This window comes from Lontra canadensis, unplaced genomic scaffold (assembly GCF_010015895.1).
Source record: "Lontra canadensis isolate GAN:19392208 unplaced genomic scaffold, GSC_riverotter_1.0 scaffold10, whole genome shotgun sequence".
Taxonomy (NCBI): domain Eukaryota; kingdom Metazoa; phylum Chordata; class Mammalia; order Carnivora; family Mustelidae; genus Lontra; species Lontra canadensis.
In genome coordinates, this window is record NW_022631004.1 from 15,383,008 (window position 1) to 15,404,663 (window position 21,656).

A 21,656-nucleotide genomic window follows, 5' to 3' on the forward strand; every position below is an offset into this window, starting at 1 on the left:
ATTTGCCTCAGTATTTTGTTTTGGAGAGGAGGAAAAGGCTTATATACTATCGTAATATAAGAAACATGGGATTTGGAAAAGAAATTCTTGTTTCTTAAGTAGGAAGCAAAATCTCACCTTACTTTTTTTTTTTTTTTACACGTTTTTGGATTATTAGTTAATTTTACAGTTTATTTTCTTACAGCATTTCAAATTGATTCTTAATGAACCAGAAGGAAAAACATGGAAGTGTAACCAACAAGATTAAGAATGTGTCTTTGTATAATAAAGTCCATGTTAGTTTAATATGGACTTCAAGGTACTAAATATACATTAAATGTAGTACTTTACCTTTATGTACCTTATTATTACATTTACATTAAATGTAAATATACTTTAATATACTGTAATATCATAAATATTTACTGATCTTTATTCAAAACTGTTATGCCTAAGTTTCAAAAATCATAAAATCAGCTTTCATTTAAAAATTAACAGTAATGGGGCACATGGGTGGCTCAGTCAGTTAAGCATCCAACTCTTGATTTTGGCTTAGGTCATGATCTCAGGGTGGTGGGATAGAGACCTACATCAGGCTCTGTGCTCAGCTGGGAGTCTGTTTGTCCCTCTCCTTCTGTTCCTCCCCATCTCCGTTCCCATGCTCGCTCGCTCTCTCAAATTAATCTTTTAAAAAAATTAATTGCAAGGGGTACCTGGGTGGATCAGTCAGTCAGTTAAGCGTCTGCCTTCAGTTCAGGTTATGATCCCGGAGTCCTGGGATCAAGCCCCACATTGGGCTTCCTGCTCACTGGGGAGTCTGCTGCTCCATCTGCCCCTCACCCTGCTCATGCTTTCTCTCTCAACGAAATAAATCTTAAAAAAAAAAAATTAACAGTAGGGACGCGTGGGTGGCTCATTCAGTTAAGCATCTGCCTTCGGCTCCGCTCGGGTCATGACCCCAGGGTCCTGGGATCAAGTTCCGCATCAGGCTTCTTGCTTAGCGGGGAGCCTGCTTCTCTCTCTGCCTCTGCCTGCTTGTGTGCTCTCTCTCTCTCTTTCTCTGGCAAATAGATAAATAAAATCTTAAAAAGTTAACAGTAACATCTTCTACTTCATTCAGGTAACTCATTAAAAATTATTTAGATCTTGCATACTTGCTTAAAAATGTCTTTATTTAAAATATGTAGTGTTTTAACTGTTAACAGTTTTTTGTTTTTATTGAACTGACTGTACTAATTTGGAAATGATGTGTGGTAAATGATGTGTCAAACTTCATACCACAAAAAGGTTGAGTTGGTGCACTTATTTCCAAGATGATAGTATTTAAGTTTGAAATGTAAATAGAAGAATATTACTCATGATTCAAATTCTTCAGTGGAATTCTGCCTTGATTTCATTATTTCTAAAATTTTCCTTAGTTTTTTGAGTTTTCATTTATCTAGCGAATTTTTTATTTTGAAGTTTGAGCTATAAATTACCTTTGAAACTTTTTTCATGTTATAGTATGTTGCGGGGGGCCCTGGGTGGTGCAGTTGGTTGAGCGCTGGACTCTTGATTTCCCCTCCGGTCATGATCTCAGGGTCCTGGGATTGAGCCATAGGTTAGTTGTGAGCCAGGAGTCTGCTGGAGTTTTTCTCTCCCTGTCCCTCTGCCTCTCCCTGTACTTTCTCTCTAAAGCGAATAAATAAATCTTTAACAAAAGTATATAGTGTCTTGGTAACTAGAACATTAACACATTTAAAGAACAATTCATTAAAGGTGAAGTATACCAAAGCCTGATCTATAATATAGCACATACGTTAAAAATATTTAGTGCAGTGCAAGTTTGAGTATAATGTTAAGGAACTGATTATGTGCAACAATTTTATGTAAATTGGTAGCATTGTTTATTTTGATATTTATTTTTTTTTTAAAGATTTATTTATTTTGGAACCCAGGCATGCGAGTGGGGGAGGAGCAGAGGGAGAGGAAGAGAGGCAAACTCCTGCTGAGTGTGGAGCTGGATTCATTTAGATCTCACAATCCTGGTGAGATGATGGCCTGAGCCAAAATCAAGAGTCAGATGCTTAACCATCTGAGCCACTCAGATGTCCCTAATTGTCAATCTTTTAAAATGCCTAACTTTCAAATATCCACTGAGACCATACTATCTATAACTACTGATGTGTTGTCCCAGGAATTTAATTAAGCTGTTCCCTGTGTTTATCTTCTACAATTCCTTCCATATTGGTTTCCTCCCTTATTATTTAATAAATAATTAACACCCAGTTGACGGTGTCATGGTTGACAGCCCTTAACAAATTAGATGGTATCTTTTGATATCATGTGTGTAGCCCAATAGATTCTGCTTTATTAAGAATTTATTACATTATGTTTATTTAAATCAACCAAATCAGATGATTGAAATATTCAGTTTCCTATTCTGCTAGCCTAGTAGTACTAGTAAGAGCAATAGGCATTTGAAGACATCAGTATTTTTAGGAATATTGATGATAACATTTAGATATCTCAGTGGTATTAATTGGCAGTTCTTACATTCAAATATATAATGAAAACATCTTACAGCTTTTTAGGTTAGTAATTTGGAGTTGTTCTTGGGAAATAAATTAGGACTGAGGTAGCACTTGGGTAGGAGATGGCAGAAGGCACATCTAGAATACTGTTAAATTGTGATAGTTGTGGTTTCTCATCTATCCTACTAGATTAATTGCTTTCAAACCTAATAGGAGGGGAGCTCTTTGGGAATAAACTCTTTCGTTTTTTAGGAATTGAAGTTCCATGTAAGTGATGAGAGAGTTTCTCAAGTTGTTTATATTTTGTTTGGGAGTGAGGTGGAGTGGGGATGTAGTGGTTCATTGTTTATAGGACTCCTGAAGCCCTGCTACAGGGCTGTAGGGTTTTGTAGTGCATAAGTGCTTTCAGCTTTCTGATTTTAGCCTGTGAAATTGGGGAACTAGTTTTATTTGTTCTACCTTATCAATAAATTTGGGGATGATATAAAAGTTTATCCTGGAAATATACTGAATTTTCAGTTTATTATTTTTTAAAGATTTTATTTATTTATTTGAGACAGAGTGCATGCATGCACGAGCTGGAGAAGGGGCAGAAGGAAAGGGACAAGCAGTCTTGCCTTTGAGCAGGGATCCCAAAATGGGTGGGGCTTGAACCCAGGACCCTGAGATCATGACCTGAGCCGAAGGCAGATGCTTAACTGACTGAGTCACCCAGGCAACCCTCAGTTTATTATTTCTTGCATTTTTGAGTCTTTCAATTGTATGGTCCTATAGATCACTTCTTTTGATGATGTACATACCCCATTTTGGAGACTCTGAACTTCAGTTACCTCCTTCGCATGTTATTCCAGCTTGTTCTTTCTGTAAAGGGTAGAGAAGTCCTGGCTGCAGAAGTTAGAAGAGCAGTAAGTGGGTGCTTATTAAAGAAGCTACATGTAGCACTGTTTGCTTGTTCTTATCCTGTTTAGCCTGTGATTAATTTTGTTTAAAAAATTTTTTTTAAAGATTTTGTTTATTTATTTGACAGACAGAGATCACAGGTAGGCAGAGAGGCAGGCAGAGAGAGAGGAGGAAGCAGGCACCCCGCTGAGCAGAGAGCCTGTTGTGGGGCTTGATCCCAGGACCCTGGGATCATGACCTGAGCCGAAGGCAGAGGCTTTAACCCAATGAGCCACCCAGGTGCCCCTGTTTAAAAATTTTTAAGAGGAAAAAAGAATAGCCCAAGGGCCAGAGTCTGCAAGATAGAGCAATAATTTTAAATGTTTCTGATAATCTTAGAGCTTTGTACTGAGGTATGTGCATATACTTGTGTTTTCTGAGGGTGTGGAGAGAAGCACGGGATCGCATTGTGGGTTTCCCTGGCCGTTACCATGCATGGGACATTCCTCATCAGTCCTGGCTCTATAACTCCAACTACTCCTGTGAGCTGTCCATGGTGCTGACAGGTGCTGCCTTCTTTCACAAGGTAAGAAAAAGCTTGGTAAGATTGGTGTGAGGTTGGTTAAGAGTTGAGCCTTTGTGTGGTAATGAAATGCTGCCCTAAAGTTAAGCCTTCTTATGTTTCTTACATGTCCCTTGCATGCTAGATGTAAGTTATTTCTGTTTTTAAAGACTGTGTTCAAGATGCTTAGAACAACTCCAGAATAAAAAGTCAGGGTGAGAAGGCTCCCTACACAATTGTATGTAGGCTATTAGGAAAATTAGTTTGTTCTTTCTGGGCATAGGCTCTCCTGTAAAATTGAGAGCTTTGAGCTAAAATACTGTTGTTTTGCCATTGCCATCCCAGACATGGCCTGCCCAGCAGAAGGCTGGTTCTCTTCTCACTCGGGTTAACCCACTACTATCTCAGGCTTCACCACGAGCCTCTGTTATGGTTATGCAAGTTTTGTTTATTCCTTAGAGCTTTCACCATGGCACACATCCCAATTTTTATTGAACATCTAGAATGCAAACCCCTCTAGTCATTACTTCTCTCCTGTATTGTTATTGCTAAGTTCTTTTTGCTCCTGACTTATCTTTCATCTGTACCTTTTCTGTCCTGTAAAGTAGCCGCTGGCCACACATGGCTATTGAGCACTTGAAATCCAGCTGGCCTGTATTGAGATGAGCTGTAAGTGTAAAGTGCACACCAGATTTTGATATGTTAAAATGCAATTATTTTGGTTACACTGGGTTAAATAAAATGTATTCTAATTAATTTTATTGTTTCTCTTTTTAAGAATGTGGCCTCTAGGGATGCCTGGGTGGCTCAGTCAGTTAAGCGTCTAACTTTGGCTCAGGTCATGATCTCAGGGTCCTGGGATCAAGCCCTGTGTCAGGCTCTATGCTCTGTGGGAGGTCTGCTTGTCCCTCTCCCTTGCTTATGCTCTCTGTGTCTGTCTCACAAATGAATTAAGAAAATCTTTTTTTTAAAATGTGGCCACTAGAGAAGTGACAGATGCAACTCACATATCTTAGATAGTGTTGCTCTATACCTTCTCTCCCAAGTACTACTTCTGGGCTCTGAAGAATCCCTCTTCTGAGGTCAAGCTGCCTGCACACCCCACTTCACAGGTTGTCTCCTCTATCTCTTGACCTGTTTAAAACCTGACTTTTCTCTGAGGACAGCGCTTCCCCTTTACCTTGTTTCCTGTATTTCTTCCAGGGACAGTGATTGAGTGTACTCATTTCACCAGATAATGTACTTTGGAGCAGGAAAGATACAAAGAACCATTATTGCTTACTGATGACACTTCCAGACGATTCTCAGCTATCCTATAAAATTTCATTTGAGGATTACATTGTCTGTCTTGTTGCTGCCATCTAGCACCTCCTACCCATTTCTTCCTGGTCATTGAAAACATGGCACATGGCCCATTCTCTTGATCTGCAATGCCCTCTCTCATTCTGGGCAACTTCATTGCCCTCATGGAAGACCCATCTACCATACTGTTTTCCCCATAAATGTTGAAGTATCTTAGTCTTCTAGCTTCTCTGTCTAGGTCTTCTTACTTTGGTCTTCCCTAGACATTCTCTAATATCTCAAGGTCTTGGGGCTGAATACTGACAGGCTGGTAATTTTCTGTGCCTGTATTCCAACCTTGGCTGTTCCCTGAAGCCTGTACTCATATACCTAATTGTTTTCAGGGCACCACCCCCCTGTATGTCCCTCTGGTACTTCAAACTGACATCCCAACACTCCCCAGGCTTTGTCCCTCATATATTTCATATTTCAGATGGTGGGATCTTGTGACCTACCTCAAAGAGAATCTTGAAAGTCATCTTGCTAGGGACATTTTGAACCAGCCTAAGAAATCATTACATTGTTAGCTTTTTTTTTTTTTTTCTTTTTTACAACTTAATGTGTGAAGCTGATACGCTTTTCCCATTCTTGAACCTTACCCTTGTGCTTATTTTCCAAACACAGGTGGGTTTTGGTTGGGATGGGGGATGCCAGTAGGATTAGGAAGTTTCTGACTGAGAAACCATACCAAACTAGGAGTCCTTTATTTTCACACTGGTCATATGAGAAAGAGCCACTAATTTCAGCATTGTCTATTCATACCTTGAGACTTTACTTGTCTTCTGAGAAATCTGCCTCTTCTCAAATTCTGATTGCTCTTTAAAAGTTACAGAGCAAGATCCCTTTACTTTCAAGTAATCATTTACTTAATATGCCTTATAGTTTTTATTTTCTATTTGAAATCTAGAGCAAGGGTTATAAAGTAGTAGCCCTCAAGCCTATGGTTTACAGAAATGTTTTTTTAGTCCCCCAGTGCTATCCCATACGCTGCCAGGCTTTTTCAGTACCAGAGAATTTTACAGAAAGATCTGGACCTCAGTAACCATGAAGATCAGGTGACATTGGGCATTGTTCTTGTCAGGCACGAATTGGCTGGAGCTACATAGCTACTGTTCCCTGTAGATGGACATGTCTGTGTTTATTTGCCCCATGATTCTTTGTTTTTCTTTCATCAGTTTCTTTAAAATGGAACTTACCGGGGCACCTGGGTGGCTTAGTTGGTTGAGCATTTGACTCTTGGTCTTGGTTCAGGGTCATGGGGTTGAGCCCTGTGGCGAGCTCTGTGCTTGGCAGGGAGTCTGCTTGGGATTCTTTCCCTTTCCTTTCCCATCCCCTCTACATCTCCCCCACTGTTCACGCTCGCTCGCTCTCAAATAAATGAATAAGATCTTTAAAAAAAAGTCATTTATTTACCTTACTTGTTTGGTCCTTGAAAACAGTGAAGTTGGTCATCCCTAATTCTGAAAGATGAAGTTTTTTAATTATAAATACCGATCAATTAAAAATTTTAAACCTGTACCACACAGATGTGTATATTTATTTATACATTAAATTTATATATGTACTACTGTACTTACAGAAATTTTTATAATGTTGAGATAAAATGAAATAAAGTTTCAAAATAATATTCTCAGTGAATTCTTAAATTTTAGTGAGAGCAATATGATTGAATGTGCTTCATTTATTTTAAGGTGGTTTTTTTTTGTTTTGTTTTGTTTTTTAAGATTTACTTATTTATTAGAGAGAGTGTGTGTGTGTGCAGCGGGGCGGAACAGAGGGTGAGGGAGAAAGAGAATCCCAGCAGGCTGTCACCCAGCATGGATCCTGACATGGGGCTCAGTCTTTCAACCCTGAAGTCATGACCTGAGCCAAAACCAAGAGTCGGATGCTTAACCAACTGTGCCACTGAGGTGCCCCTTAACTCTTTGTTTTAATTCCAGTTAGTTAACATACAGTGTTATATTAGATTCAGTGTATTATTTTTTAAAATCTTGATTTGACACTGTGTTATGGCAAATCGGAGCTCTATTTCTAAATTAAACATGTTTTTGATACTTGGTTTTAGTTATTGTCCCTTTAAGAAATATCATATTGTTGTGCTTATTAAGTCACGATACTCATCCACTAAATTGTGTTCAAATTGGACTAGAATTTTCATCTTCTGTAATGTCATTTGATTTTTTTTTTTTTTTTTAGTAAACTAATGAGAAAGTGTTACTTTTTCTTACAGTAGGTTCTAAAGCCATTGAAACTTCATTTAAAATATTTTTAAACAGGGGTGCCTGGGTGGCTCAGTTGTTAAGTGTCTGCCTTTTTTTTTTTTTTTTTAAGATTTTTATTTATTTATTTGACAGATAGAGATCACAAGTAGGCAGAAAGGCAGGCAGAGAGAGAGAGAGGAGGAAGCAGGCTCCTTGCCAAGCAGAGAGCCCGATATGGGGCTTGATCCCAGGACTCTGGGATCATGACCTGAGCCGAAGGCAGAGGCTTTAACCCACTGAACCACCCAGGCGCCCCAATTGTCTGCCTTTGGCTAGGGTCATGATCCCACCATCCTGGGATCAAGCCCCATGTCAGTCTTCCTGCTGAACAGGGAGCCCGCTTTTCCCTCTCCAGCTCCCGTGTGCTTGTGTTCCCTTTCTTGCTATCTCTCTGTCATAAATAAAGAAAATCTTTTAAAAAATCAATAAAAATAAAAGTTAAAAAGATAAAATATTTTTAAATAGGTTACAAAGTTTTTATATATTTTAAAATATACAGATATCAAAGTATTTATTGATTTATGGCATTAGTCACAATCTCATAATGGTGGAAATACTTCTAAACATTTGTTTTCATAATGCTTTTCTCCATTTTTCTAGAAAGGCAGTTCTTGTTGAGGATATAAATTGTGTTCAGTAAATATATTCTCATTAGCATACTCATGACAGCCACTGGCCATTTAAAGTATCAAAAAATTTCAATCATCTGTCTTTTTATAAAAGAAATACGTGTAATTCACCTTATTTATTTATTTGACAGAGCTCACAAGTAGGCAAAGAGGCAGGCAGAGAGAGAGAGCGGAGGGAAGCAGGATCCCCGCTGAGCAGAGAGCCCGATGTGGGACTTGATCCCAGGACCATGGGATCATGACCTAAGCTGAAGGCAGAGGCTTTAACCCACTGAGCCACCCAGGCATCCCTGTAATTCACCTTTTAAGTTCACCATCTTTTAAGTACTTTGCCACAAGATAACCAGCAAACCAGTGGGTAGTACAAAAATTTTATGATCATTATTTCATTACATAGATTCTAACTATTTAAATCAGTTTTAATTCTAACGTATAAACCAGTTTTATTGGGCATCTCACCTATTCATTCAGCAGCCGCAACATTGCAACATATCATAGTTAATATGTGCCGTGTTTATGGCATTTGTCCATTTCTGTGGTATAAATATTTTTGGCATGGCTCATTTCAAGTTATGGACATGAGTCACTGAATTTGGAGATGGGAAGGGATGGGCACAGTTCTATAATATTTTCACCATATAGATATGATAGACATAAATAAATTAAGACAATAGTAAAATGTAATAAACAATACTGAAATGAAGCTAATTAAGAAGTGATGTGCTTTAGGTTTTTATTGGTTTTTAATATAGCTTATTTAATTTTAAGTTTATGTAATTATATTTTTTAATAATGGCCATTTTTCATAATAATCTCACAAAATTCTAAATGGCCTCACAAAATTCCTGAAAATTTTGCAATTGACATTCATTAGCAGGTGTGAGCCAGCTTTAGCACACCATTTTGTGGGCCTTTAGGACATTTTAAGAACATAGGCCTTTACTCTGAGCGAGATGAAAAGCCATTGAGGGGTTTGGAGTGACATGTTCACTTGAGCTTACGTTTGAACATGATCACTCTGGTGTGCATGGAATGGATTGGAGGAAAGAAAATATGGGAGCAGAGAAACTGTTTAGGAGACTGTATGAATAATCCAGGCAAGAGATGTTTATAACTTGGAGTAGGGAGTAGCCAGGGGCAAGAGTTCAGAAGTGATCGATTCTAGAATCCTTAAGTGGAGGAACTGAGGGATTGGATGTCTTATGGCTCTATCGCCGGGTTTTCCCCTCACTTACCCCTTATTGCCATTGTCACACATAGGGTGCTGATCATCTAAACCACCGTCTGACCTACTTTGATGAATCTTCTTATTGTTATAAAGTCACTGAGGAACCAAGGACCTCAAAAGGGGGGTGATAATGGCAGTTTGGATGGGATAATTCTTTATTACAGTTATCTGCCTTGTAGGATGTTTAGCATCCCTGGCCCCAGCTCCCTACATGGAGTGGTGATTCCATGACTGATCATCACACCCAACCTTCTCCCCACCCTACACTTCCCAACAGCCCCTGGATCCATTCATGGCTGAGAGCCAGAGAACCGTGGACTCTAACAGATTATGTGATTCTTTTTCTACCCCTGACAGTATTATGCCTACCTGTATTCTTACGTGATGCCCCAGGCCATCCGAGATATGGTGGATGAATACATCAACTGTGAGGACATTGCCATGAACTTCCTTGTCTCCCACATCACTCGGAAACCCCCCATCAAGGTGAGGGTCCCAGTACTTAAGGGACTGGGGGTGCATGCTTACTTAATTCACTTATTTTGCAGTAGTGCAGTATGAAACTCACCGTACCTCATAGTCCTCATCTGTAATTGTCTTTGGGTTAAATGAATTGTGAATAAAGGGACTCTTAACTACTAAGGTTAAATGGACAGAAGTCAGAGGGTTTGGAACTTGGATGGGAAAAATGTAACATCTTTAATTTTTGCTAATCTGTAACTGGGATTTAGCATTTTCATCGGTTAGGAAACACGTGACCATTCTAAGAGTATTTGCAGCAACCGTGATTGTCACCAGTAGAACTCACAGGTATTTTCATATCACGTTACTTTTGTTGTTACATCTTGAAGTATTATTTATGTCCATCAAGACTTTAAAATTATTACGTTTTCCATAGACCCTTGGCACAAGAAATTTAAGGTTTCTGCGTTAATATATGTAAAGCTCTAAAAATAGTACCAGGCATATAAGTAATACTATGAAAGACAATTTATTCAAAAACAAAACCACAAGTACCCTCAGAATTCTAGAAATTTGAGTTCTGTCTTTGTCTTCGAGTTAGTGAATATATTTTACCAGAATATAATAATTTCATATTCAGTGCACAGAAGGGCCAGTTACATCACCTCTGTGTCATCATTGCAGGTGCAGACAAGTGAAAGCTCTTCTGGTAGGGATTAGCGTAGGCCTGGTAAGGACCTTGCAGCAGTTAATACTTGAGAATCTGTCAGTTCAAAGTAATAGTATCTATGACCATGGTCTGTCAGTATTTATGTGATGGATTCATACCTGATGTCCTCAGGATTAATAAGCTGAGTCAGATCTTAATGTCATTATTATTAAAAAGACATATTATTTAATTTTACAAAATAGCAAGTTCACCTCCATGTATATCATTATACATGGAGGTAAATGTATACCTCCATATACATTGGAGTATGTATATAAGGAGTATGAATATAAGAAGAATAAAATACACTTTCATGTGTATCTATCAGTATTTCATTCTTTTTATATTTTGAAGGTAAGTTATAGATTAAGTAATCATCAACCTATGCTAATGATATCTTTAGTGGTGGTAGAGTGGTAAACAGAGGACATTGGGTTCATTAAAAAAAAGCATTAAAAGAGAGAAAAACAGTTGTGGGCCTTATGTATTCATTTATACCTAATCATACCTTTTCCCAAGTATAGCTCAGCATTAGAACTTAATTCCTGATTACCCCATAGTTTTTTTCTATTCCTGGGCTGTCTGCTAAAATCTCACAAAAGAAAAATAATTAGCAAAATAATATTCCAATTTTTAAAAAATGGAATAATTGTTATAATTATTTTAATAAAAGTGTAGTGTGTTTCTCAGGTGCAGTGATAGATATTGAAATAAATAAATATTAAATGAAAATATTTGTTTTCATTCTGTGTGATGTTAAATGAAAAGGCACACTTCCTTATAAACTTTAAGATAGGGAGATAGGGGTCTTAGAAAGAAATTAATAATCAGTGTAATGTTCTTTTCTTTCTTTATCCTTTCTTATGTGGCCAGGGACTAAACTTCATCCAAGATGTATACTTCTATTTATACTTTGCTAGTAGATCAGAAGGCATTATCCATGAAAATTTAAAGTATCTGAGTGAGTAGGTGCCTAATAATAGCATCAGTCACCTGAAGCACTCACAGACATGATGAATTTTTTGTCCTTATTAAAGCGTGTTTGTCTACCATATTATTAGGCCAGTGTTTCATTAGCCAAAACCATCTCTTCAGTGTAGAGAATGACACAGAAATAATTTGCACATGGTATACATGATCCTTACCAAGTGAAATCTTGAAAAATGAGTATTCTTTGGGAATTTTCTCAATCTTATGGGAATATAAGAGTTCAACTGAAGATTAGGATGACTTTTTAAAAATCAAAAATCTCAGTAGGGGCCCCTGAGTGGCTCAGTTGGTGAAGCATCCAACTCTTGATCTCAGCTCAGGTCTTGATCTCAGGGTCGTGAGTTCAAGCCCTGTGTTGGGCTCCATGCTGGGCGTGGAGTCTACTTGAAAAAAACTAAAATTTAAAAGACATTAAAATATTACAAATAGAGTAGATGTCTTATAATACCCTCCCTCCATCCATTCCTCTCCTGTGAGGTCATGGGGTACGTGTACCTTCAATTATACTTGATAGTACCAAACTTTCTTGGAAATAGATGTACCAGTGTATATTCTTACCAGCATTGTATAATAGTTGCAGTTTCTCTACATCCTTACTAACATTCAGTACTGCCACACCTCCATTATTGCCTATCTGATGGGTATAAACTGTATCCTACTATTTTCATTCACATTTGCCTGGTTATTATGGAGCCTGAGTGTCTTCCCTAAAGGCCAGGGAGCTCGGCTGGCGGAATGACAGCCAGTCAAGGTCTTTTTTTTCTCTTGCAGGATCGGTTTTGCCTCTTTTTGAACTTTATCTAAATGGAATCCTACAGTATCTCCTCTCCGTGTCTCTCAATCATTCTTTCCTATTTTTTAAAGCTTTTAGTCAATATTTCTATTCCGGGTAGTTATTTTAGTGTACTTTTCCTCACTAATTTTCTTTTCACACCCATCCATTGTCTGATTTAATTCAGTATGCTTTTCATTCTTGTTCTCTTTGGTTCTTTTTCACATCTATTAGGACTTTTTTGAGAGTCCCGGCTTTCTTTCTCAGACCTTAAGTAGTCTTCAGGGCACGTATACATTTACCTTTCTCATCACCATCTGAGAATCCTGGATACTGCAGGGTTTGGGGGTCTGATTCTGTTGTCGGTTTCTGCAGATTCTCCCTCATGTGGTTCATTCCCTTTTTTGTGAATTTGATTGTGAAATTGTATTCTTTAGGATTTCACTTAGGGCATTTCTGGGAGGCCTGACTTTATACCCGAGAGGGTTTGTACTTGATTCTTCTGCGTACCCTGGGTCAAGACCTAGTTGAGACCTGTTTAAGCTAAATTAGCATCTTGGGGCTTTTCAGAACACACAGGTGACATAAACCCTAGCCCCAAGTGGGTGAGGGCCAGTGTGTGGCTTTCCATTCTCACAGGTGATAGTTCCTCTTCCACTTAGAGCAGAGGCTGGGAAGACAGCTTTCTGTGGAGCTGCCTCCAACCCATGCAGCCTTCCGTTGGGTCCGGGTGTTCTGAAAACTCTCCAGTAGTTTTGTGGCTCTTGCCTCCCCAGCCTGTTTAAAACCAAAGCTCTGGCTAGTTCATTGAATTCAGGCTTTTTCATTATTTTGGCCTCTGATGATTTAATTTCTTTCCTTTTATTTCCATTCCTTTGATTACAGGTTTTCTTTCATTGCTATCTCTCAAGAGTTTGTTTATATAGTTCGTCCTGCATTTTCAGGTATTCTCTGCTAAGGGAGTTTTCGGTTACTTGTTCTGCCACATTGCTGGAAGTGAAGCTGTAATACTATTCTTTATTCTGTTCTAACTGCTTGAAATTTCCTCAGCATCATCCCAACTACTGCTACGATCATATAACAACTTTCCCATGTCTTCAGATAGAGTTTTCCTAAATACCTTTTCTAGTGGATGGGTAGTATTTAATAATTATCTAACTGGTCCCCGTTTGGTGGGTACTTTTCCAGTTTTTGCTACTAAAAACGTTGATGGAATGAACACCTTTATAGCTACGTCTTGCCGTGTGACCCAGATAAGTACTAGAGGTTGAGTTATTGAGACAAGTAATACTAAACCTTGTAAGGCTTTTGATATCTACAGTTTAGGTCATTTGGAAAGAGTACTCTTTCCAGCGATACAGCTACGTATGTGGCAGGAAGGAGCCAAGGCTCTGGCTCCTGATGCCCTCTGTGGGTGAACATGGCCACCTGCGGTCAGTGAATTCCCTGGGAAAATGGAAGTGTCGGATTGGTTAGGTGGCAGGATTTCTGTCCATCCTGGTCCCTGTGATTCTCACTGTGCTTTTTCTTCCCGATTCCCAGGTGACCTCTCGGTGGACCTTCCGATGCCCAGGATGCCCTCAGGCCCTGTCACACGACGATTCCCACTTCCATGAGCGGCACAAATGTATCAACTTCTTTGTCAAGGTGTATGGCTATATGCCCCTACTTTACACTCAATTCAGGGTGGACTCTGTGCTCTTCAAGACCCGCCTGCCCCACGACAAGACCAAGTGCTTCAAGTTCATCTAGGGACACTGCAAGTGCCGGGAAGAGGATGAACAGAGTGGGGGAGATGGCTTCTACGGTTCCTAGACGTTGAAGGACCCCAGGGACATCCGCTGGGTGGGTGACCCAAACCCTCTACGGGAATGGAGGCGGGAAGAGTGGAAAGGAAGTAGCCTTCTTCCTCTTAAAGTCGGCCACACTGGGCCTGGAACCCTGGTCAGAGGACTCGGGGGTTCCCTACACAGGGCACTGACTGATAGCTTACACTGAGGACAATGGGGACTCCGGGGAGTCGCTCACGCAGTTCATAAGTCCAGGACAGCTGGTTTGTGGTTTTTAAATTCAGTAACAACTATTATTATTATTTAAAAGGAGAAAGTTTGAGATTTGCCATTCGAGGCTTATTTATATATAAGTGTGTATATATATGTATGTATATATGCACACACACTCTCTCACATACATATACATATATAGAGAGAGATATAGATAGATTTGGGGGGGAAGTTTGAGAGTTCTGCCTGTTTCACAAAGTGAGGGACCCACTAAGTTTTCTGATGTTCTGGACGTTAGTGGAGATGGATCCTGGCCTTATGGTATCTGGCTCATTCTTAAAGATCATCTCCGTATACCCCAGAGCATCTGTGTGCAGAAACAAAAAAGGGCCAGGCTTGGCTCTCCTAGGGAGCTCTTGGACGAGATAAGCCCTCTTGGTTTGTTCTTTCCTCCATCTGTGCCAACTGGTAATCTGGAGCTTAAGTCCTCCTGTTACTTGAGTACGTTGGGAGGACCTGCACATTTGGGAACAGCAAGGCTTCCCTGTGCTGGGTTCAGTGCTATTTGAGGATTCATTGCTAGGTTGAGCTGTCCCAGCTCCCATTCTCTCCTGTCTGAAACAGAAGAATGAGGAAGGAGTGAGACCTGAAGATGGTGCTCCCAGATGACTCTTCTCGTTAGGCCCTCCTTTTGAAACGCACATTGTGCTTTGGCTTCAGGCTTTCCTGAAAGTTCTCTCTTGTTAAGAGAACAGAGAATTGGCAGGCCGCACCTCCAGCTGTGATCTGAAGTGGTCTGCAGGTTGGCCTGCTCTCTCTGGTGTAGAATGAGCGAGCATCCTTTGCGGACCCCCACCCGGCTGGCCGGGAAGTCTTATAGCAAGGCACCTGCCTTGGGATAAATACCTTGGTGAAATTCACCTTCCTTCAACCTTTGTCTGGACCTATACCCTATGTTACCTGTAGTTTTTAGATCCCGCATTCCAGGTTGTTCCAGAACCCCTTGAGATTTGTTATGTGCCAGAACGATAAGAAGACATCATTTATTATGTTAGGCTCCAGTCCGGCCTGAGATTTCATAGGCATTCATACCCATGTTACCACTTTCCACTCTGGGTTTACATTTCTATTCCCTGGCTGAAATGGTAATAAGCTAATTTTCTTTCTTTCTTTTTTTTTTTTTTCTTTGTTTTGGTGGTGGTGGCAGTAGGGGACCCGAAGAGGCTGTTAGTGGCATCTGGCAGGGATTTAACCATTGACTTCTACCATTTTCCTGGACCCCACTTTCTTGCAGTGGAGTTGAATACAGGTGGTTTCCCACAGCTGGACAAAAGCTCAGGTCTGTCCTGGTCATGTACATGCCTTAAGCCAGTTCTGTCTTCCCCAGACCTTGACACCCTGTGCTTCTCTTTCCTGGGGGCACATTCTCCTCTGACCTGTCTCAGTGGGTCTCTTCAAGTATCATTCTGAAGCCAGATTCTGTCCTGTAGATCCCACCCAGGTAGAGGGCTAGCTGGATTAAAAGACCTCTCCTTATTGGCAGGCAAGACCAGGGCTGCTCCCAGGACTTGTGGCCTCCAGAGATTCCCACTGGCATTTTCTTGTTGCTCTCCTATAGAGGCAGCTACCCAGGAAATTCAGCCCTGCTTCTCAGCAGCCCAACAGAGGGGTCCAGACTCCCGGCACCCTAACTTTCTAATTCCCCTTTCCTGACTCCTAAGTAGTGGTAGCCTTCTTCCGTCCAGGGAGCCAAAGAGTGTGGTGTTTTGAGCTATATACGTGGCTGCTATTTTTATCTTGTTTATTTTCATGTAAGGAACTCATAAACTGGCTTTCAGTGGGAGCCCGCGAGAAAAGAGCAGTCTGTTAGGACCCCCTGTCACGGAGCCAGGCTGGTGGGTCCCCGAATGCTGTTGGGAGATGCAGGAGTAGCGGAGTGGTCTGAGATTCTGGATGACATTGAAGTCTACTGCAGGAAGGCTTATGCTGTCAGAGCCTCAAGGTGAGCACTACTTGGACCTAACAGGACACTAACTGGAGGGACTCCAAACAGCACGCTCTGGTGGGCACTGGCCATGTTCCTGAGCGATGCTCCTCAGGAGCAAGAGGCTGCGCAGTCAGACCTTTTACATTACTCTGTTAGGTGCTCCTGGAGAATGGATGCTGCTTTTTGCAAGGTGGTTGGGGGGGGCCCAGCTCCATGCTTCAAATGCCCTTGATGCTGATCTGTCCCATTGGGAAACACAGATGTCCTCTAAACCACGTGACTGGGACTCATTTAGAAGAGGAAAACAGCTCTGCAGCTTACATGGATTTCCCCCGCCCTCCACAGGTCACACCTTTTCGCCTGGTCTTTGCTGCCAGGGCCCAGTATGTGTTTGTCCGTGGCTAGCCAGTTTGCTCTTAACCCTGAGGGGCATTCACCAATGTGAGAGCCTCCCGAAGGTGCTGATCAGGCCGCTCTGAGCTTTTGTGCCCCTGGCAGTGGTTTTCCGTGTGTTGGGGACTGCTCCTCAAGCCCAGGCCTGCGCACCGTCGGGGAGGCCCTGTCTGGGCGGGTGGGGGTCGTCTCTTTAGTCGCTGCCTGTGTGTGTGCTCAGGGAGCTCCTGGTTTGAAATGATGATATTTTGCAGGGGGAAGCTCTTTGATGTCCATGCCATGTCCATCCACCTTGTCCCCCTTTTCCAGTCATGAGCACAATAGTCTTATGTTGGATTTTTGTAAAAAATAAAATAAATGGAGACTTTAACTCAAGCAGTGTGGAGGTCCTGTGTCCTTTTCCTCCACAGGGCCAGAAGAGTGACCTGAGAGAAGGGGCCTGCCTGATTGCAGGGAGCCGCCAGCTGGGCCCCTTCCCCGCACAAGCCTGTGGGCTGCGTGATTGGTCTTGGAGCAGCCCTCGCACTTGAACCTGTGTGATGCTGTCAGCACATGTGGACGTGGGCCGCCTTGCTGGGGCTTGTTCCTGGGATCCGTGGTTCGATGGCACAGGGAGGAATTCAGGTGTCCTGTAACTGATGGCTGTGAGATCTAGGATGGCAAGTGCCAGCTTCATTTTAAAAATGTGTGTGTGGTGTGGTGCTGGGGAGCTAGCAGTGTGTTTAGATCTCAGAGGTGGAAGTTAACATAATTCGAGGCATCCGCCATTTGGCCCACAGTAGAAATGCTGCTCACTGGGGTGACGTACTGAGAATTTCTCAGTGGCTTGCTCTGCATTCCACGTGTCTTAACGCTGGCTTGTTGGGGGAGATTCTGGACGCACTGGAAGCCACCGCTTGCCCTATCTCCTGTTCCATTGGATAAATGAATGACTTGACAGAATACCCAAAGAGGGTCACACGGGAATCCCAGCGGGCAGCAAGCTGAATTGGTAGCCAGACCTGTAGTGCTGATGTGATGTTACCAGAGAGTTAAAGGATCCTGCCGCACACTGGCTGAGAAGTCTTATTTTTATTTTTTAAATCTTCATTGACAAAGGAAGACAAGAAAGCATGCCAAGGAGAATGAAAGACACAGATTGGATCCCAGAAGACATCATCAAAATAGGGCAGGAAGCCCAACCGTAGGGCTGAGTCTGTCTGTTATTAAATTTCCCCTGTTTCTTGGTTTGTTTTGGTTTGTTGGTTGGTTTACTTTTCAAGTTTTAATTTAAATTCCAGTTGGTAAACTCTTGACTTGTTTTAATTCAGCAAATGGTTTTCTCTTTCTCAATTTGTCTTCGTATTTGGGAAAGTACAAATTCTGGTCATATCGCAGGGTTGTCATGTTAGGGCTTAAACTATTTGGATTCTATTTAAACTATTGGTCGCGGGGCGCCTGGGTGGCTCAGTGGGTTGAGCCCCTGCTTTCGGCTCAAGGTCATGGTCTCAGGGTCCTGGGATCGAGCCCCGCATCGGGCTCTCTGCTCAGCGGGGAGCCTGCTTCCCTCTCTCTCTCTCGGCCTATCTCTCTGCCTGCTTGTGATCTCTCTCTCTGTCAAATAAAATTAGAAAAAAAAATTTTAAACTATTGGTCCCAATATTTCACCATGAAAAATTAAGTATATTATTTGTAGTATAAACCTGTATACTTAGCAACTATTTTACTGTTTACTTGGTTTATTGCTGTCTGTGTATCCATCCCCCTATCCATCTGTCCGTCGTCTTCATCCTTTTATCCATCCTATTTTTGGGCACATTTCTAAGTGAATTAGTGACATTAATATACTTCCTTCCAAATACATAAGCACACATACCATTAGCTGGAGGTCAGTATTAGTTTCTATGTGTTTAATATAAAATTTAAATATAAAATTTATACCCTGCAGTGCACAAATCTTAAGTGTACACTCTTGAGTTTTGACAAATGCATCTACCTGTGTAATCCTACCCGTCAAGACCGAGAACATTACAGGGTGGCCTGTGTGGCTCAGTCGGCTAAGCATCTGCCTTGGGCTCAGGTCGTGATCCCAGGGTCCTGGAGTCGAGCATGTTGTGCTCCCTGCTCAGTGGGGATTCTGCTTCTCTCTCTCCTTCTGCCTCTCCCTACTGCTTGTGTGCGCTCTCTCTGGCTCGCTCTCTCTCTCAAAAAATAAAATCTTAAAAAAAAAAAAAAGAAAAGAAAAGAAAACATTACTGTTAAACCCAGAAAGTTCCCTTATGTTCATTCCTGGTCATTCTCCGCCTCCACCCCCTCGAGAAAACCAATGATTTGATTTTGTTTCTTTTTCACATTGGATTTGTTTTCCGTTTTCTAGAATTTCATATAAATGGTGTCATGCAATTTTTACTCTTTTGTGCCAGGCTTCTAGAAACTCAGCATATTTTTGAGATCTACCCAATGTTGTGTTTATGAGTGATTTGTTCCTTTTATTGCTGAGTAGTATGGCCTCCCATGGCAACATTCATCCATTCTGTTGCTAGGCACTTGGGCTATTTCCATTTTGGGTTATCAGTAATAAAACTGCCATGACCATTCATGCGCAAGTCTTCTTGTGGATTTATCATTTTCTCTCAGGAGTGAAATTGTGTGACAGATAAGGTAGGTATAATACACATTTAGTTTTATTAAAAAAAAAAACAAAACTGCTGGACCTTTCCCCTAAGTGTTTGTACCCATTCTCTACAATAACCAAAAATGTTCAGAGTTCTGGTTACTCACATCCTCACCAGGCTATGCTGCTGTCAGTCTCTTTAGCCATTCTGGTGGGTTAGTAATGGTATCTCCTACTTTTCCATGTGTATTTCCCTGAAGTCTAATGACATTAAGCACCTTTCTACATGCTTACACCATTTACATGTATTTTCTTTGTAAAATATCTGGACAATGCCTATTTAAAAAATTGGTCTTTTTTTGTGTTGCTTAAAAAATACATTTTTAACAGATTTTTTTTTTTTTTTTTTGGTTACTGAAAAATTGAGTAGAGTAATTTCTGCTCTGTCTTGCCCTCAGTATCATCTTGCATTAGTGGGGCACATGTGTTACAATTGATAAGCCAGTGTTGAAATATTAACTGAAGTCCTAGCTTATGTTAGGGTTCATTCTTTGTGTGGTATATTTATTGGGTTTTGACAAAAGTATGATGACCTGTACCCACTATTATAATATTCTACGGAAGTTTCTCTATCCTCAGAATCCTCTTTGCTCTACCAGCTCTTTCCTTCTGACCCCTGGCACTGATCTTTTTACTGTCTCCATAGTTTTGCCTTTTCCAGAATGTCCTAGGATTGAAATTGTATAGTATGGAGCCTTCACATATGGGCCTCTCATTCAGGTATGTGAATGCTTGTTTCCTCCATCTTTTTCGTGGTTTGATAGCCCATTTCTTTTCATTGCTGGATAGTATTCCATTGTATGGGTATGTTGTCTTTTTATTGTTGATACTCCCCCAATTTGTGGCTTGCCTGTCCATTTTCTTGATCTCTTCGGATGAGCAGAAGCTTGTAATTTTGATATGGTCTAACTATCTCTTAGTTACTGCTTTCTATGACTCAAGAAAGCCATGCCACAAGGTCTTTTTTTTTTTTTTTAAGATTTTATTTATTTGACAGAGATCACAAGTAGGCAGAGAGGGAGGGGGGGAAGCAGGCCCCCCGCTGAGCAGAGAGCCCGAGGTGGGGCTTAATCCCGGGACCCTGAGATCATGACCTGAGCAGAAGGCAGAGGCTTAACCCACTGAGCCACCCAGGTGCCCCCATGCCACAAGTTCTAAAGATATTCTTTTACGTTTTCCACTAAGAGCTTTATGGTGTAGCTTTTACATTTCAGTCTAGGATTTTTTTTTTTTAATGTTTCCTGAACTTTTTTATTCATGGGACTCTTTTTTTCTTAGGGAACATCCGATGGCACTGTTATGTTCCCCTGGATCCCACTTCTCTCCTAGATGTTAAACTCCTAGAAGGCAAGGGACTGTGGTTAGTATGTCTTCATTGTCTCACAGTAATCGGTTTGTTGACTGATTTTAAGGTGATCTTATAGCAGGAGCAGGACGTTTAATGTGTTAGTTCTTCTATGTCAGCGTTTTATAAAAGATAGGTTTTGTGGGTGTTTATAAACACAGAAACCAGCATTTTTTCTGTTGTTTTTTAAAAAAGAACAGGTTAAAATAAAGAAATTCTATGTAAGATTTTGGAACATTAATTTGGCATCTATACCAGGTCTGAAAGGAAAGTGCCTTCTTCAACAGATCATTTTTGGAGGAATAGAAAGTCACCGTTATTTAGCAGATTTTATATGCTGGATCTAAACATCTATCCAAAAAAACAAAACTCCCATTGGAATGTTATCAGCCAGATTTTCAAATGTTACTCTACTTTATTCACTGACTTAAAAAAAAAAACCAAACAATTAAATTGGGACACCTGGGTGGCGCAGTTGGTTGAGTGTCCAACTCTTGGTTTCAGCTCAGGTCGTGATCTCATCATGAGATCGAGCCCCACATCTGGCTCCACGCCTCAGTATGGAGTCTGCTTAGACCCTCTCTCCCTGTCTCTCTACCCCTCCCCAGCTCCTAAAAAAAAAATCTTCAAAAGAATCAGGTTAGCATTCAGGATATAATTGTCTGTCCTTTTTTTCTTTCTTAAGATTTTATTATTTGACAGAGACAGAGAGAGGGAGCACAAGCAGGGGAAGCGGCAGGCAAAGGGAGAAGGAGAAGGCAGACTCCCCAGTAAGCAAGGAGCGCAATGCGGGACCAGGTCCCAGGACCCTGGGATCATGACCCAAGCCAAAGGCAGACGCAGAATGGACTGAGCCACCCAGGTGCCCCTAGAATTAGCTTTCTTACATAATCAAGGGAAAAAGTGCACCTCCCTTTTGGTGAGGTGGTTGTTTCTCCTGGGGGATTTAG

The 21,656-nt window shown here is 41.0% G+C and overlaps 1 protein-coding gene across 1 annotated transcript in view; it reads left to right on the plus strand.

The window, feature by feature from the left end:
• EXTL3 (exostosin like glycosyltransferase 3) overlaps positions 1-14,427 on the plus strand; it is a 35,086-nt gene extending 20,659 nt beyond the window's left edge. The window contains exons 4-6 of the mRNA XM_032855706.1: positions 3,813-3,957; positions 9,750-9,878; positions 13,868-14,427. Of these exons, the coding sequence (XP_032711597.1) occupies positions 3,813-3,957; positions 9,750-9,878; positions 13,868-14,077 (484 nt within the window). The 3' untranslated portion in view covers positions 14,078-14,427. The remainder of the gene's footprint in view (positions 1-3,812; positions 3,958-9,749; positions 9,879-13,867) is intronic.
• The last annotated feature ends 7,229 nt before the right edge of the window (positions 14,428-21,656 follow it).